The sequence below is a fragment of the Balaenoptera borealis genome (genome assembly GCF_965194805.1).
Source record: "Balaenoptera borealis genome assembly, chromosome: 12".
NCBI classification, from domain to species: Eukaryota; Metazoa; Chordata; class Mammalia; order Artiodactyla; family Balaenopteridae; genus Balaenoptera; species Balaenoptera borealis.
Genome location: NC_138869.1, coordinates 30,974,066 through 30,990,124, shown reverse-complemented (window position 1 = coordinate 30,990,124; position 16,059 = coordinate 30,974,066). Strand labels below are relative to the sequence as shown.

The 16,059-nt window shown below is 40.6% G+C and overlaps 1 protein-coding gene across 29 annotated transcripts in view; it reads right to left on the bottom strand.

The window, feature by feature from the left end:
• The window catches only part of CADPS (calcium dependent secretion activator), a 781,950-nt gene that overhangs the window by 340,952 nt on the left and 424,939 nt on the right, over positions 1-16,059 (bottom strand). For all 29 annotated transcript variants that reach the window (XM_082344670.1, XM_082344669.1, XM_082344650.1 and 26 more), the window contains one exon: positions 12,406-12,738. In XM_082344670.1, the coding sequence (XP_082200796.1) occupies positions 12,406-12,738 (333 nt within the window). The remainder of the gene's footprint in view (positions 1-12,405; positions 12,739-16,059) is intronic.

Below are 16,059 nucleotides of genomic sequence, written 5' to 3'. Positions count from 1 at the left end.
TGCTAATTGAAAGTGTTTTCAAACTTATCTCTCTACACTTGCTAATAGTTTCCTGAGAACAAAAATACTTCTGCATTAAAAATCTTTGCTTCACATTTCAAAAGTAGAGGTCAATGACCTTCGGGCTTAATTTCCTGTTACATATGGTATTTATTTTTACTATAGCAATAAAAAAATTATTATTGTATTCATTAAAAGAAATGGGTAAAGTATGTTGCACATATACTGGTTTAAACAGTTGAATGCTAGGGCGTGTTAGTAACAGCGATGCCAACAATAGCTGCGGCAGATTCAAAGGCGGCCACGACCCTTCACTCTGATTGTAGCCACACCATCTGGAATGTGACTTTGCAGCTCCTCCCATCAAGAGACGGAGTCTGCTTCTCCTCTTCTTGAATCTTGGCTGAACTTGTGACTTACTTTAGCTAAGAGAAGTGACAGTGTGACAGCCCTGAACCAAGACTTCCAGAGGCTTTGCACTCTTCCGTCCTCTCGCTTGGTACCCTGTCTAGCAGCCACGTGAAGAAGTCCAGGGAGTGGGATCTCATGGAGGATAACCAAGTCATCCCAGCCAAAGGCATCCTAATCCATCTATGGTCGACTCATCCCCAAAGAGGACAAAACTTCCCACCAGACCCACAGCTGACAATAAATACATAAGCGAGCCCAAGACCAGAGAAGCCACCCAGCTCATTTGTAGACTTGTGAGCAATAATAAATGCTCACTCTTTTAAGCCACTGAGTTTGAGAGCTGTTATGCAGCAATCAGCAACAGATACAGGCATCCCGGCAACAGTAAAATAAATGCACCCCTTAAAAGACAAGGGCTGGAGACTTCCCTGGTGGCACAGTGGTTAAGAATCCGCCTGGCAATGCAGGGGACACGGGTTCGAGCCCTGGTCCGGGAAGATCCCACATGCCGCAGAGCAACTAAGCCCATGCACCACAACTATTGAGCTTGTGCTCTAGAGCCCGCGAGCCACAACTACTGAGCCCTCACGCCACAACTAATGAAACCTAAGGGCCTAGAGGCCATGCTCTGCAACAAGAGAAGCCACCACAATGAGAAGCCTGCTCACCACAACGCAGAGTAGCCCCTGCTCGCTGCAACTAGAGAAAACCCATGCGCAGCAACGAAGACCCAACACAGCCAAAAATAAATAAATAAAGATAAATAAATTTTTAAAAAAGGACAAGGACTGTGCAAATTTCTAACAATCCTTATTAACTTGCCTTGGCCTCTTTAATAAAGGGGGATTTCAGACTTCCTGTTCACTTGTCCAGTTCCCAAAACTAGTCAGACTCTACCCTCACTCTTGGATAATGAGTAAAATGACACAGCTTTATTTCTCAATTATATACCCCAGCCAACCTATCTTCTTTCCTGTTTCATAGAAGGAGCTTTTTAAAGTTACCATATTAACATTGACACCAGGAAGCCAGCACATCAGTAAAGTTTTGAAAAGCTCAACTCAGGTCGAAAATAGAAAATGAGACAGGCAAAAGAGGAGATTCTGGATTAAGCAGTTGAAATAGTGAAGAAAAATTAGTAGTTTATATAGAACCCCACTATACCTGAGGATTTACAAGATGCAGTTACACAGTATATAGCGTATCTTACTAGTGATCTACTACTTATAATGTATACTTATTTCAAATGTTGTTTGTGTTAGTCAGCTATCGCCACGATAATGTTGCATAACAAATCACTCCCAAACTCAGTAACTTAACACAAATCAACGTTTGTTGTTGTGTTCATGAGTCTGTGAGCTGGCCTGGGGTTCTGCTGATCTAGACTAGGCTTGGCTATAAGCTTTAGACGGTGGGTCGCTTTAGACTGAGAGTTGGCTGGGCTTGGTTCTACACTGTGGGTTCAGTTCAGCTCTGTTCCATGTGTATTATATTGGGTTGGCCCAAAAGTGCCTTTGGTTTTTAAGTAAAAATAAAAGATACGTTTTTCATTTTCACCAAGAACTTTATTGAACAATGTATTCACCCTTTTGTTCCACTACCTTCTGTCATTTTTCAGGCAACTTCATAATTCCATCTTCACAAAACTTTTTATCTTCTTGAGCAAAGAACTGTTCCAGGTGCCTTTTACAGTCTTCCAGGGAATTGAATTTTTTTCCATTAAGAGAAGTTTGTAAAGACCTAAATAAATGGAAATCTGAAGGTGTAATTTCTGGTAAATAAGGCGGATGAATCAGAACATCCCAGCCAAGCTGTAACAGTTTTTGCCTGGTCATTAAAGAAACATGCGGTGTTGTATTATCCTGATGGAAGATAATGCATTTTCTGTTGACTCATTCTGGACGCTCTTCGTGAGTGCTGCTTTCAGTTGGTCTAATTGGGAGCAGTACTCGGAATTAATCATTTGGTTTTCTGGAAAAAGCTCATCATAGAGGATTCCCCTCCAATCCCACCATATACACAGCATCACCTTCTTTGGATGAAGACCTGCCTTCGGTGTGGTTGGTGGTGGTTCATTTCACTTGCCCCACGATCTCTTCTGTTCCACATTATTGTACAGTATCCACTTTTCATCACCTGTCACAACTTGTTTTAAAAACGGAACGTTTTCATTATGTTTAAGAAGAGAATTGCATGCAGAAATACAGTCAAGAAGGTTTTTTTTCACTTAACTTATGGGGAACCCAAACATCAAAGCGATTCACATAACCAAGCTGGTGCAAATGATTTTCGACACGTGATTTGGATATTTTGAGTAGGTGGGCTATCTCCCGTGTGGTATAACGTTGATTGTTCTCAATTAGTGTCTTGATTTGATCGCTATCAACTTCAACCGGTCTACCCGACCGTGGAGCATCATCCAGCAAGAAATCTCCAGCACGAAACTTTGCAAACCACTTTTGACATGTTCAATCAGTCACAGCACCTTCTCCAGACACTGCACACATCTTTTTGTGCGTTTCGGTTGCGTTTTTACCTTTCTTGAAATAATAAAGCATAATATGCTGATAATGTTGCTTTTTTTCTTCCATCTTCAATATTAAAATGGCTACACAAAAATTCACCAATTGTGATGTCTTTTTTAAAATGCACACTGATATGTCAGCTGTCAATACAATCTAACAGAATTGTTTCGAATGAAGTTAAAGATATGGGGATATATGTATACGTATAGCTGATTCACTTTGTTTTACAGCAGAAACTAACACAACATTGTAAAGCAATTATACTCCAATAAAGATATTAAAAAAAAACCTGAAAAAAAAAAAACAGGCTATATAAAAAGAGACTCCTAAAAGATTGAGTACAACACACACATACCTGTCTTCCTAGAATACAGGTAGGACCAATAAACTTACTACTTACTCACCAGAACCTTCTGTATCGATGGAAAATTGCCACTCTTTTCAGCAATTATGTGAAAGAGATGATTTTAAAGTCGTATAACCTTGAGTTCAAATCCTGATTTTGATGCTGACTGGCTGCTTGACCTTGGAAAAACTGTTTACCTTCTTTCTCTCTCTCTTTTTTAGGTTGCTTATTAAAATGTGGGTAAAATTATCTAGCTTACAGGCTTATTATGAGGATTAAATATGATAATATATGTAAAGTACTAGGCTTAGTGCCTGGCACGTGGTCAAGGCTTCATATCTGGTAGGCATTATTACTATTCAAACTGGAGGTCAGGACATAGGTGGGAGGCCTCCCCTGAATAAAAGTCCACCATGAAAGACATGCAGAATCACTCACAAGCTGGGCAGGAAAGAGAGCTATGATATTTTATGCACACTTTCAGAAAGGGTTAAAACAAAAGAGGTTAACAACAAAAATTAATCAGTGCACTACCCTCTATTACCCAAGTTTCTGCTAATTGTAGGTCTGAATCATTGAAGAAGAAGAAGAAGGTAAATTCAAATAATGGTCATGAGGAGTCTGGGTTGGTGAAGTATGTCAGAAGGCTTGTCAGATATCTCCCTGTGCATAGCTGTGTTAGATGGTTTATAATAGCTTCCATCATCGGGTGAGCGGTGGCAAAAGCAGAAAATACTATTTCTGTATGTCCTTTTCTGAAAGTACACCTCTGATTACAATTTTGTGGTTCAATGCTTATAAAAGGACTTTGAATAAAAGAGTATATTTATAATTCCATTTTGGCAACAAAGTGAAGAGCTTTCTAAAATGTCTACAGCAGTTTCGAAGCCTGCATAGAAAATACCCAATTCCCACTGCCTCTCAATTTCAACTTTTCATTGCAGTCTGTCTCTCCATAATAGCAGGTACAGTTAGACAGAAATATCTGGCCATGTGTTCTAGGAAAAACTGATAGAGAAGTAAGATGAAAAGTCATGATGGGGTCATCAGAAAATTGTTGCTCTGGGAAATTAAATATTGCTCTCTGGCCCTGTGCCCTCCACATCTTTAATGCCCTCTAATTTTGCTCCTGCTAACAGAGTAGAACATGTTCATGTGGTGGATACATCTTGATCTCGTTCCTTATTTCAAGAATGCTGAAATTAAAGTACATCTGGCAAGCAAAGCCACTGAAAACCAGCAGTCCATCAAATATCTAATGACTGTTAGAGGCAGCACGTGACTCTGGAAAGACAAGATTTAATTTCTGTACCTCTTCCTCCAACCTTGTGATGCGAGAGACAGGCTGTGACCAGAGGGAAAGTTTATGGCTAGAGACATACCGTGAACCTCAGGTGAAATCCACACTATAAAATAAGAGAATCAGCAGGTTGATTTAGGTCTCAGATTGACATGCCTGCTCCATTGCTGCACTTTGACTCAAGAGAAACAAACGACCAAACACACACCTTTGTGGAATGTGGGCATTTAAGCCTCAGGAGACCATTAATGCCTTGGCCTCTGCATTTACTAATTTAGTCAGTATTTAGCTGAACATCTATTGTGTGCCTAGGATTGTGATAAGTATTGGCCGCATAGTGGTGAATGCAACAGACATGGTCCTTGCTCTTAAAGAGATAATCAAGAGGGGGAGACAGACAATAAGAGAACGAATAGTATGCAAGGTAATTTCAGACTGTGTGAAGTTCTATGATGGTAATAAACAAGGACTGTTACAGAAAAAAAAAAAACCCCAAAACAAGGAGAATCCAATTTTAGGCAGAATGATAAGGGAGGGCTTCTCTTAAAAGGTTACATTTAAATTGATACTGGAAGGAGTTCTAAGAAGAACACTGGGATGGGGGAAAAGCACTTGTGGCCAAAACCCTAGGATGATCCCCAGTGAGTCACACCCTATTCACCTCCCCTTGAGGGTGGGCGACTCTATGAGTCGCTTCTAATCGATAATATATGACAAGAGCGAAGAGATTTTGCAGATGTAATTTAAGTCCTTAGTCGGTTGACTTTAATAGAAAAGGATGATTATCCGGGACAGGGCCAACTTAATCAGGTGATTAAGACCCTCTTTTAAAAGAGGGTCTAGAAATCAGAGACTTGAAGCACCAGAGATGTTCTCTCTCTCTCTGTTGCTGGCCTGGAAGATTCCTACAGCTGCAAGGATATGAGATGCATCAACAAGATGAGGGATCAGGGAAATGGATCCTTCCCTGTTGAGCCTACAGATGAGAACACAGCCCAGTCAGATCCTGAATTCCAGCCTTATGAGTCCCTGAGCAGAGAACCCAGCTAAGTAATGCTAGACTTCTGATCTATGAAAACTGTGAGATAATACATGGGTATTCTCTTAAGCCACTAAGTTTGTGGTAATTTTTACATAGCAATACAATGAAAACAAATACAATACTCTGAGCAGGCAAAAGCTATAAAAGTCATTGGGAGTTGTTTTGTGGTGAGCAAGAAGGAAGACAGCCAGGAGGTAGAACGTGGGCTTGTCTATGAGAAAACAGTAAAGTTTAGGCTTTATCCAAGTATCTGACACGTGGTGGTTAGTGCACAGCAGGTACTTAAAACATCTGTTAAATGAATGAATTTATGAATAATGAAAGTACATTGTTAAATAGAAGTGTTTAATACTAGACTGCCATGTCCACCCCCTCAGATTTTAAAACACTTCTTCAATAGATATTTATTGAAAGACCATTAGGTACAAAGAACTGTATTGGTGCCAGAGGGCCAAGAAAAGTGACTAAGAAATACAGCCTGGCCATGAAGCAAATTCTGAGACAACAGATCTTCTGGAAACTTCTGGATTAGGAAAAAGATATGCACTTCTATAGAGATGAAAGACCCTGTAATGAGGTGTAGATACAACCCAGTAATCTGGGTCACAGCTGAAAGCTGATAATTTGAGGTTTCTCCTCAGAGTCTAATAAACTGAAAAGCTGCCAAGGGTTAATCAAGTCCAAGGAAGAGAGCCCTGTAATAAGATAACCACATCATCAAAGGCCACATCAAGGACGGATTGGAGGATAGGAAAGGAAATGTTAAGAAAGTTAGTAGTTCAGTAATGGTGGGAAATTTAATATTGAAAATGCAAAGATGTTTAGAGATTGGGAAATTATATTGCATGTGCCTCCAGTCAAGTCTTCTGGATTATGTGAAAAACCTCTAGAAATTGAGAGAAGATAAATGGAGAGAATCCTGTCATCTTCAATTAGTTAGAGTGTGTATGTTATCCCTGCTGCCCAGGAGACACAAATGATGTCTGAGGAGAAGGTTAGGGTCATACTACTGATGTTTCCAGGAGCTACAGGTGAGATCACCAAGGGCACGACCAGAAATGCTGTTCTCAAAAAGCAGAACTGAAACATGAAGAAACAAGTAACTTTCTTAGCTTGTACTCATCCATATCCCCTTGAAAATTAGCTGGGTTGCTTCCCTAAGAAGGATTTATCTTCATTTTAAAATATATGAAAATGAAAACATCTCAGAGGTGTTTTTCAAGGGGAAATGCCCATGCATTTCAGAACAAAGCAATTAAGGATAACTCATAAAATTAAGAAGAGGGGTGGGTAGGAAGTTGCAGACATCTGGTACACCTAACTGGTCATTAAGTCAACTCCAGATGTGGAGGTTACTAAAGGAATGAGGAAAAACAGTGCTTTGCATTCTTTAAACTTTTAAAATACATCATTATCATCTTTGCATTTTATGAAAATGGAAAGCAGGTCTATATTAGTCTCATTTCTCAGATGATAACACCCATTCTCAAAGAGGTTATCCTACATTTTTTGAGTTAGGTTTAGAATTTAACTCAAATGCTCAAATAGCTACATAACTGACTGCTTCCTCTCAAGAGTTTAGGAAAATAAAAACAACACTGATTTCATAATAAGGGTTTCCAATGATTTTACAATCATTGTGTTGAGTATGAGCAAACTCTTCTAAGAGACAGACCCATGCAATCTCAAATAAACACAATCTACTTTTAAAAATTCTATGAGTAAATATGGAGACATTTATTAAGCTTCCTTTTTAAAAAATGGATTGATAGACATGGTTCATGTTATAACAGACAGCCGATATGCGAAGTGATATAATCACTCTTTGTTAAACATCATTTCTCATTTGAGATAAAAACTGCAGTTCCTAGCAGCACCTCATAGAGAGATCATAGGAACCATCACAAAGCTGCACCAGAAATCAGATTACACTTTCCCCTAAAATGCAATACGCATACAAGGAACCACGCATATTTCTGGATTTGGAAGCACCTATGACTGCTCTGTCTTGTAAGGAGAAGGACCAGAAAATATAAAACAAAACAAAAACCAATACAAGCAGGGTGTGAACGTAAGTCATACGATTTTCAGTTCTGTATCTTTGCCCCTACGAGTGGATCGAATTCTGCAGAGCTGAGTGTAATCTCGGAGAAAGCAAGTGAGTAAATCTATGACTTCTGAAACCTGATTGCAGGGTTTGAGAAGTACAGACTTCAGGTGAAATCTGTTCTCGTCAGTCTGGGACTGTTTTCAGGCATGGCGTGAGAGGGATCTATCCCACCAGCGTCAGTATTTCAAGGCCCTGGTCACCATAGCCATGTCTCCTGTATCACTGGTGGCGTGAAATGATGTAAGAGGCAGACTAGCGAAGAGCTTCTATTTCAATGGTTATGTTTCACTTTAATGCCTATTGTTTAAAAAGATCTAGTACACCAAAGCTGTGATTTCACGTATATTACTTCTAAGAATAAAGATAGGCTTAAAAAGTGAGTTAGGAGTTGGCTTAATTAGGAATATTAAATAAATAATCACACAGGTAGTACTTGGAAATGGCAAAAATCATCAAGGTGGTATACTAATGGCTGAAGTCTAGAATACAATGCTGAAGATAATTTTCTGCTTATCCCATTGTTTTGATAGTTTCTTTGTTGAGATTTTTGCTATTTGTTTCTATTTACAAAATACCTATGTGCTTAAGGCAGAAAATTTGGAAACGCCAAAAAGCACAAATGAAAACCATGAAAATCAACCATAATGCTATCCCTAAAGATAAGCATAGTGAAGATTTTATTTTTTACCCATCCAGTACTTTTTCCATAAAAGTGGGATTATGTCTTCACACTGGTTCATAGCCTGATTTTCCACTTAGAAATATGTCATGAACATTTGCCCATGTGGTAAGCTTTCTTCTTCAGCTATTTTACTGGCTGAAGGCTATTCTCTCATACAGTTAAATCAAAATCTAGGTAGTTAATCTCATACTGCTGGGAATTAAAGTTGCTTCCATTTTTTCACTGTCATACAAAATGCTGCAATGAACATCTTTGGACTTAATACTCTTGTACACATCTCTAAGTATCTCCTTATAACAAATTCCTAGAGGGAGAGCTGCCAGGTTAAATGGTTTGCCCATTATAAAGGCTTTTGCTGCAAATTAACAGATTATTCTACAGAAAGTTTACCATAATAAATTATTCCACCAGTAAATTATGAGAATACCCAATTCTATAACATTTGTAATGTATTATTATTACCAATGTTATATTTCTTTTAAAATACTTCTGGTATTTGTCAATACAATTATATAACTCAGATGACTAAAGACATGGAAGTTAAAAATAATCATATATTTATAATTAATTTGTGTTTCTTTTTCTTTTTCATATGCTCTTTGTCCTAATTTCTACTGAGCTGAACCACTGAAGTAATAATCAGATGTAGGTGTGAGTATAAAATATAATAAGAAATGCCTTAAGTATTCCTGTCCCAAGAAGTACTTCCCTTTATATTTCTTATAATTCTCTTTTAACTAAGGGGACAATCATTATTTTGGGGAGAGAGGACATGATTCTTTTATTATATTTTTTCTAACTCATAGAACAGATGTTGAAAATATGCGTCGAATTAATTCATTTTTTATGAGAAAAGAGCAAAATAAGGTGCTGCCTCTTAACCCTATTCAACAAGTTCAAAGCCATCAAGGTAAGAATGGCATAGCAATAGACTCTTTCCAATGACGCTGATGTCTGAGCAAGAACAGAATATTTGCATGATAAGCTAGCTGCTGCAATAAGAAGAAAAATGAATTCCTAGAATCACTTTATGCCTAGCAGGTTTAGGAACACTTGACTAACTCTGTAATTTTGAGTATTACTTATCACCCAGGTGGGTGATTTTCAATCTTTTTGAAGCTATGACAACCCATCTTCTTATGGTAGAGAAGATGGTGGTGATAGATGGTAATGCCACCTGTTTACCCTATTCTACAAGTGCCACATGGGATGCAGTACCATTTTAATTAAAAAGAACAATTAAATTTAATTTCATATGGAGACTTATTTGAGAATTTCAAAATACTTCTCGGCCCATCACAGAAACTCTCTACCTTCAGGTAGGCAATAAGTGCTCTGAATTGAAGTGGGCTGAGAAGAAAGTAGGGTGTCAGGAATTCCTTTGAATGTAATGTATATATTATACTATGAAATGCTAAACAGATTCCTATTTAGTAAAACATCCAGAAATTTCTGGGTCAGCTACAATGGTTGATAAGACCCTACTAACCAGGTAAAACAAACTGCCATCATCCATTTATTAATTCACTAGGCATTTACTGAACACCTACTTTGTGCCAAGAATTGTTTCATGCATTGGAAATATTAGCAAATAAGGCAGAGATGAATTGCCACCCTGATGAGGCCAACATTTTGGTGAAGGATGGGCGGGGATGGTGAGACAGATAATAAACAGGTAAAAACAGATGAACAAGAAATGGAAAATAGTGGTAAAGGCTTTGATAAAAATAGGACAGGGGAATGGGAAAGAGAATGACTTGATGAGGTGTGTGGCAAGGGGGAACTTTAGATGGGGTGGTCTTGGAAAACCTCTTGGAGAAGCTGACATTTAAGCTGTGCCAGTCATGCAAAGGTCTTGGCAAAAGAGCATTCTAAATTGAGGGAAGAGGAAATGCAAAGGCCCAGAACCAATCTGATGTGTTGGGGAAACAGAAAGAAGGGCAGTGAGTAAGCACGCAGGGAAAGTGGTATGATCGGGGCTGATTCCTGTTCTTCCTCAAGCCATAGTGACGAGTTGGAATATCATTCTAGGGGTGATGGGATGCCCCTGGAAGGTTATAGGCACAGAAATGTCATGCTCCAATTTACAATTTTAAAAGATCACTTGAGTTGGTGTGTGATGGGTGCATTATCATGGGGCAAGAAGGGAGGCAGGGTTACCAGTTGGGTAGACACTGGTCATCCAGGTAAAAGATGCGGGTGTCTTGAATTAGGGGGTAGCTATGGAGGCAGGAATAATGAAGCCTCAAAATCCTGTAGTTCTTATGTTAAACATTTACTTATATACAGTGGAATATTAATCAACCATAAGAAAGAATGAAATAATGCCATTTGCAGCAACATGGATGGACCTAGAGATTCTCATTCTAAGTGAAGATAAGTCAGACAGAGAAAGACAAATATCATATGATATCACTTACATGTGGAATCTAAAAAAAAGGATACAAATGAACTTACTTACAAAACAGAAATAGAGTTACAGACATAGAAAACAAACTTATGGTTACCAAGGGGGAAGGGTGGGGGGGGATAAATTGGGAGATTGGGATTGACAAATACCCACTACTATATATAAAATAGATAACTAATCAGGACCACTGTATAGCACAGGGAACTCAATACTCTGTAATGACCTATATGGGAAAAGATTCTAAAAAAGAGTGGATATATGTATATGTATAACTGATTCACTGGGCCGTACAGCAGAAAGTAACACAACATTGTAAATCAACTATACTCCAATATAAATTTTAAAACATTAAAAATTAAAAAACAAAAAAAACATTTATGGCACTGTTCTGATGTTGTCTGTTGACTTTTTTGCCTCTTCCAGTAGACTATAATATACTTTAACTGCTACCATTTATAAAGTGCCCCACGTTACTCTGGGCTTTATACACATGAATTCTCATAACAGTTGCATCCCAAGTTCATATGTGGGGAGGTTAACTAACTCCCACGGCCTCAAAGCTAGTGAGGGGTCATATTAAGATTTACCTAGGTCTGCTGGATTCTGAGCAAGGAACAACTCTTAGCCAATATACTACAGTGTCTTCATTTTACCAACTTCAGGGGCAGAGTTGGTGCAGGGAAACCAGGGCACAGCTGAATTTTTATAATGGTTCTTAAAAGGCAAAGGGCAGCAAAATTACCAGGAAGGGAGGCCCTTGTTTAAAATGCAGATTCCTGGGCCCTACCCTGAGCATGCAGAACTGGAATCTAGGGCTGTGGGCTGCAAATGTGCCTTTTAAAAGTGCTCCCAAGCAACATTCAATAAAATCTGCAAAGACTGCAAAGTAGGCACATAATAAACAGTGGGTGAATAAAGAAATGTAACAGGGAAAGGGTCACAGACAATGAAGATCTAGGGTACTTCACCTCTCCAAACTCTGATCCAGAGAAAATGTAAGTTCATTTTTGGGGTGGGCCCAAGTGGAGCCTCAGCTAGCCATCTCAGATCTACTCAGAAATTTATGACGTGACTAACATATGTGTATGACAAACTCATGTTCTGGAAGCTTTCTGTTTTAAATAATTTCACTTGATGACCAGGTGCTAAGTCCAACTGTCTCCCCAGCTGAGGAAGTACAAGCCCTTCAAATACCACCTAAATAAATACCACCTATTTTAAAGGCACACAATCTTTAAAAAAAAAACAAAACATCATTTTGATCTTCTGGCACTTTCCACACATGGGCCAATTGACCCCTTAGACACAATACACACAATACCCAGGGTCCATGAGATTTTTAGGAGCTCACAAAACATTTAAATTTCTTTTAAAAATCAGAAGAAAAACCTGAATATATTCTAGCCTGGATTATATTCAACTTTTACCAATGCAGCTATAAAATGTAATAAAAAAAATTTTTTTTTTAATCAAGAAATGCACATCGTTGCATTGAAAGCAACGATGCCTAGGGCACACAGAAATCATCATGTGGCCCTGCTTTACTCACAGCTCTGGGCCCAGGTGACAGACACCTTACCTGACAGGCATTGTACAGGAGCTGATGTTCGAACTTCTTGATCCCAAGAATGTTCTGGAACATCTCGTAGAGTTGCTCTTTGCTCAGAATGAGCTCGGAAGCTGCGCTGGCCGTCATCCGGGCCTGCTGCTTCCTGGGGTCCTCCTCCCCGCGGTAAATGGCATCAAACTTGGCCATCCAGGAGCTCAGCACGGTCTCCTTGCTGAGGCCGTCGATCTCGGGCAGGCTGCGCACCCTCTTCTCGATGTGCTTCTTGAAGACCTCCCGCGAGTCGTTGGCGGAGCAGCCTCCACTCTGCACCATGCGGGCCACGCGGTCGCTCTTCAGGAACACCTGAGCAAGAGCAAGGCAGGACAGACATCAGGAAGCTGTCCGGCAGTCACATGCTCCCTGTGAGGCTGGCGGCTGGGCCTGGGCGGACCCCCTCACGAGCCTCCCGGGAGGCACCAGTGTGGATCGCGTCCTGCCCCGCTACCTCCTAGCTGTGGGAACTGAGAGAGGGCCTTTACATGGTTTGCCTTCGTGTCCAAATCTGGAAAATGGGAATAACAATGGTATTTACTAGGTTGTGGAAAGGATGAAATGAGACAGTCATATCCTGAGAGGCAGCATACAGTGTAGAGACTCAATTGCTCACACAGCCTGGGGCCTTCCTCTGCCACTTAGTGGCCGTATTTCTTTTGGCAAATTAACCTCTTTGTACCTCAGTTTTCTCATCTGTAAAATGGGGACAACAGTAGTTTCTACAGCACAAGTGTTTTTAAATGAGGATTAAATGAGTCAATATATGATGAGCACTTTAAAAAGTGGCTCATATTAATGCCATATAAGTTGTTGTGGTTATTATTTTTATATGTAAAGTATCTGGCATGATGTCTGGCACACAGCACTTTACATAGTACATAGTCCACTATTTACGTCTCATTTTAGTCTCTCAGTGATACTCATCACAATTAGAATTGAACAAGGATTAGGTAAATATGTATTTAATGTCTGTCTCCCCTCCCCAAATGTAAACTCCACGTGGGCAAGGACTGTGCCTTTCTTGTTCCCCCAAATATCATCCATCTCTAGAGGGGAGCCTGGCGCTCTGAGAGTGAATGACAAGGCATTACACTCGATCCATTTTGTAGAAGGAAAAACCAAGACTCCAGAGGGGGGAAGGGACTTGCTCTTGGTAACTCAAACTGGCTGACTCTAAACACATGGTCTTTTGACTTCACCCTGGTTCCTCCCTTTCCTACGGGTCTCACCTGCCTGGTGGGAGAACCCCTGGTTGCTTTGCTGGTGCTGCCTGGGTCCTGGGATGAAGCAGCCATTAAGAATAGTTTGCTTTCACCCCAGTGCCCACCATTCGGGAGCTTATACAAGCTATACAGTTCTAGGGTGTCATACAAGGCAGTGAAGCCGCCGCTTCCCATTCACAAAGAGGAAACATCTGACACTTCTGAGCTGTGTCCTGGTCATACTTCAGTAGGTGCATAAATAGCCTTCTAGAGGCAGAAGAAATGTTCACTCCCCTGTCAGATTTCAGGGGATGCCTTTGGTAGGCAGTTGCTTGAGGGGCATCTCATTGCCTTCTGCTTCATCACAAAGCCTTCCTTGGGGAGGAGAGATGTTAGAAAGATGGGCTCCATTTATTGTCAATTGAATGAACTAAATTAGAGAGAAGCGGGGCTGAGGGTTTGCTTCACAGACTAGAGGCCATGGCCAGCTCCACTGTGCCTGGGAACTGGTACTCAGTTGAAACCTTAGAGTTCATTTAAAAATCAATTATAGAAAGAAAAAGTTTCAAATGAATCCTCAGGCCTTACGAGCTTTAATAAGCTAGGAATTCACCGGAAAAATCTGTAATGCTTAATGTGGGTAGTTTCTCCATGTAACACATTGTGTCTCAGCTATAGGTCTAGATCTCAAAGAACATCAAAGTTGTGAAGCAAAAGAGGAAGTTTCTGGAGAGGCAGTATAACATTGTGACAAGACTTGTAAACCATGATCCCAGGCCAGCTCTGCCACTAACTTGCTGTGTGACCTTGGGTAAGTTACCTCCTTTCTCTGATCCTCTAATTTCTTTTCTGTACACTGAGGGAGCTGAACTATAAAAGTTTGAGCTTGTCTTTTCAGCTGTAATGTTTATACTCTTCTTCATGAGCCCATTCACCCTTTCTTTGGACACTCACTGGGGGAAGGCACATGCCAGGTGCCAGGGTTACAGTGGGGAGCAAAACAGATGCTGATCCAGCCCTCATGCCTCCATGACATCGTCCTAATCATCCCATACAAATATCATTACAATCTGGGACAAGTGCTAACCAAGGGAAAATACACAGGTTCATGGGTACCCGTAGCCAGGAATATATTCCAATAGGCAGTTAGGAAAGCCTTCCTCGAGGAGACATGAAATGTGAAAGATGGGTAGGAAAAGACTGAAAGAAGGAACAATATGTGCAAACACACTGAGCAGCTGAGAAAATAAGGAGAAGCCAGTATGGCTGTGGCAGTGAGGGGTAGGAGAATGACCAGTGTAAGAGGGGCAGAAGGGGCCAGATGGCCAAGGGCATGGGAGGCCCCATTAAGAACATTAGTTTCCATCTGAAGGGCACTGGGAAGCCATTGAAGGCTTTAAGCTGGGACATGACACAATCAAGTTTACATTCCCTGGCTTTAATGTGGAAAACAGACCTGAAGAGGGACAAGAGAATAGGCAAGAGGCCAGCGGAGAGACACCTTATGAGCACAGGTGAGTGATGATGGTGGTAGGGACGCAAAGGGGTTAATTCTTTGTTGTCAGCACTAACGACTATCAGAGGTGACTTAAAAAACATTCAATCAATGATGAAGCCATACTCTCCTCCCATTTGTCCATATCAGTGTCCCACACACCTGGAGCAGGCCCCCGTTATAAGCTCTCAGCACCATATTCCTTTCTCCCAAAGCCCTTCCACAGCTGCCATTTGTCATTTGTCTCTGTGACTATTTAGTTAATATCTGAGGCTCTAGCTAGACTGTAAGTCCCAGGAAGGCAGGAATTGTAGCTGCTTCTTTCCTATTATTTCTTCTGAGCGCCTAAGACAGTGCCTGGCACATAGCTGGTGCTATGTTGAATGAGAGAATCAGTGAATGAACGACACAAACAAAGCAGACATCTCAAAGCAGAGACCCTATGGAGATTATATCTGGATGGGGGAAACGGAGGTAAAGGAGAAACCAACAAGCACAATATACTGGTCTCTTAAAATGATTGACTGACGCTACATTTTTCCATGGGACCTGACAACAGGGAGTAAGAAATGAGGGTATTGGCACGTTGGTCCCAGATGGCATCCATAACTGGTGACCCCTGGACCCAGAGCACATTATCTGTTTCCCACAGTCCCTTCCTTTGTACACAGTAACCACTCCATAAATATTTGTTGAACTACTAGTAGATAGCTTTAGATAAGTCACTTAACTTCTATGAACCACTCTCTCCTTTGCCATCACATGGGGTCCACCCAGCCAGCCTTCTTTGGTGAGGATCAAACTGAAAGGACTCTGAAAACTGGAAGGCTCCCTCTGTCCACAGGTAGGACATGACTGCCAGGCCCCAGAACGAAAGGAGATGAGTGGACTGTCAAGAGCATAGAGGAAGGAGGCGGAACATCGAGGTGAAAG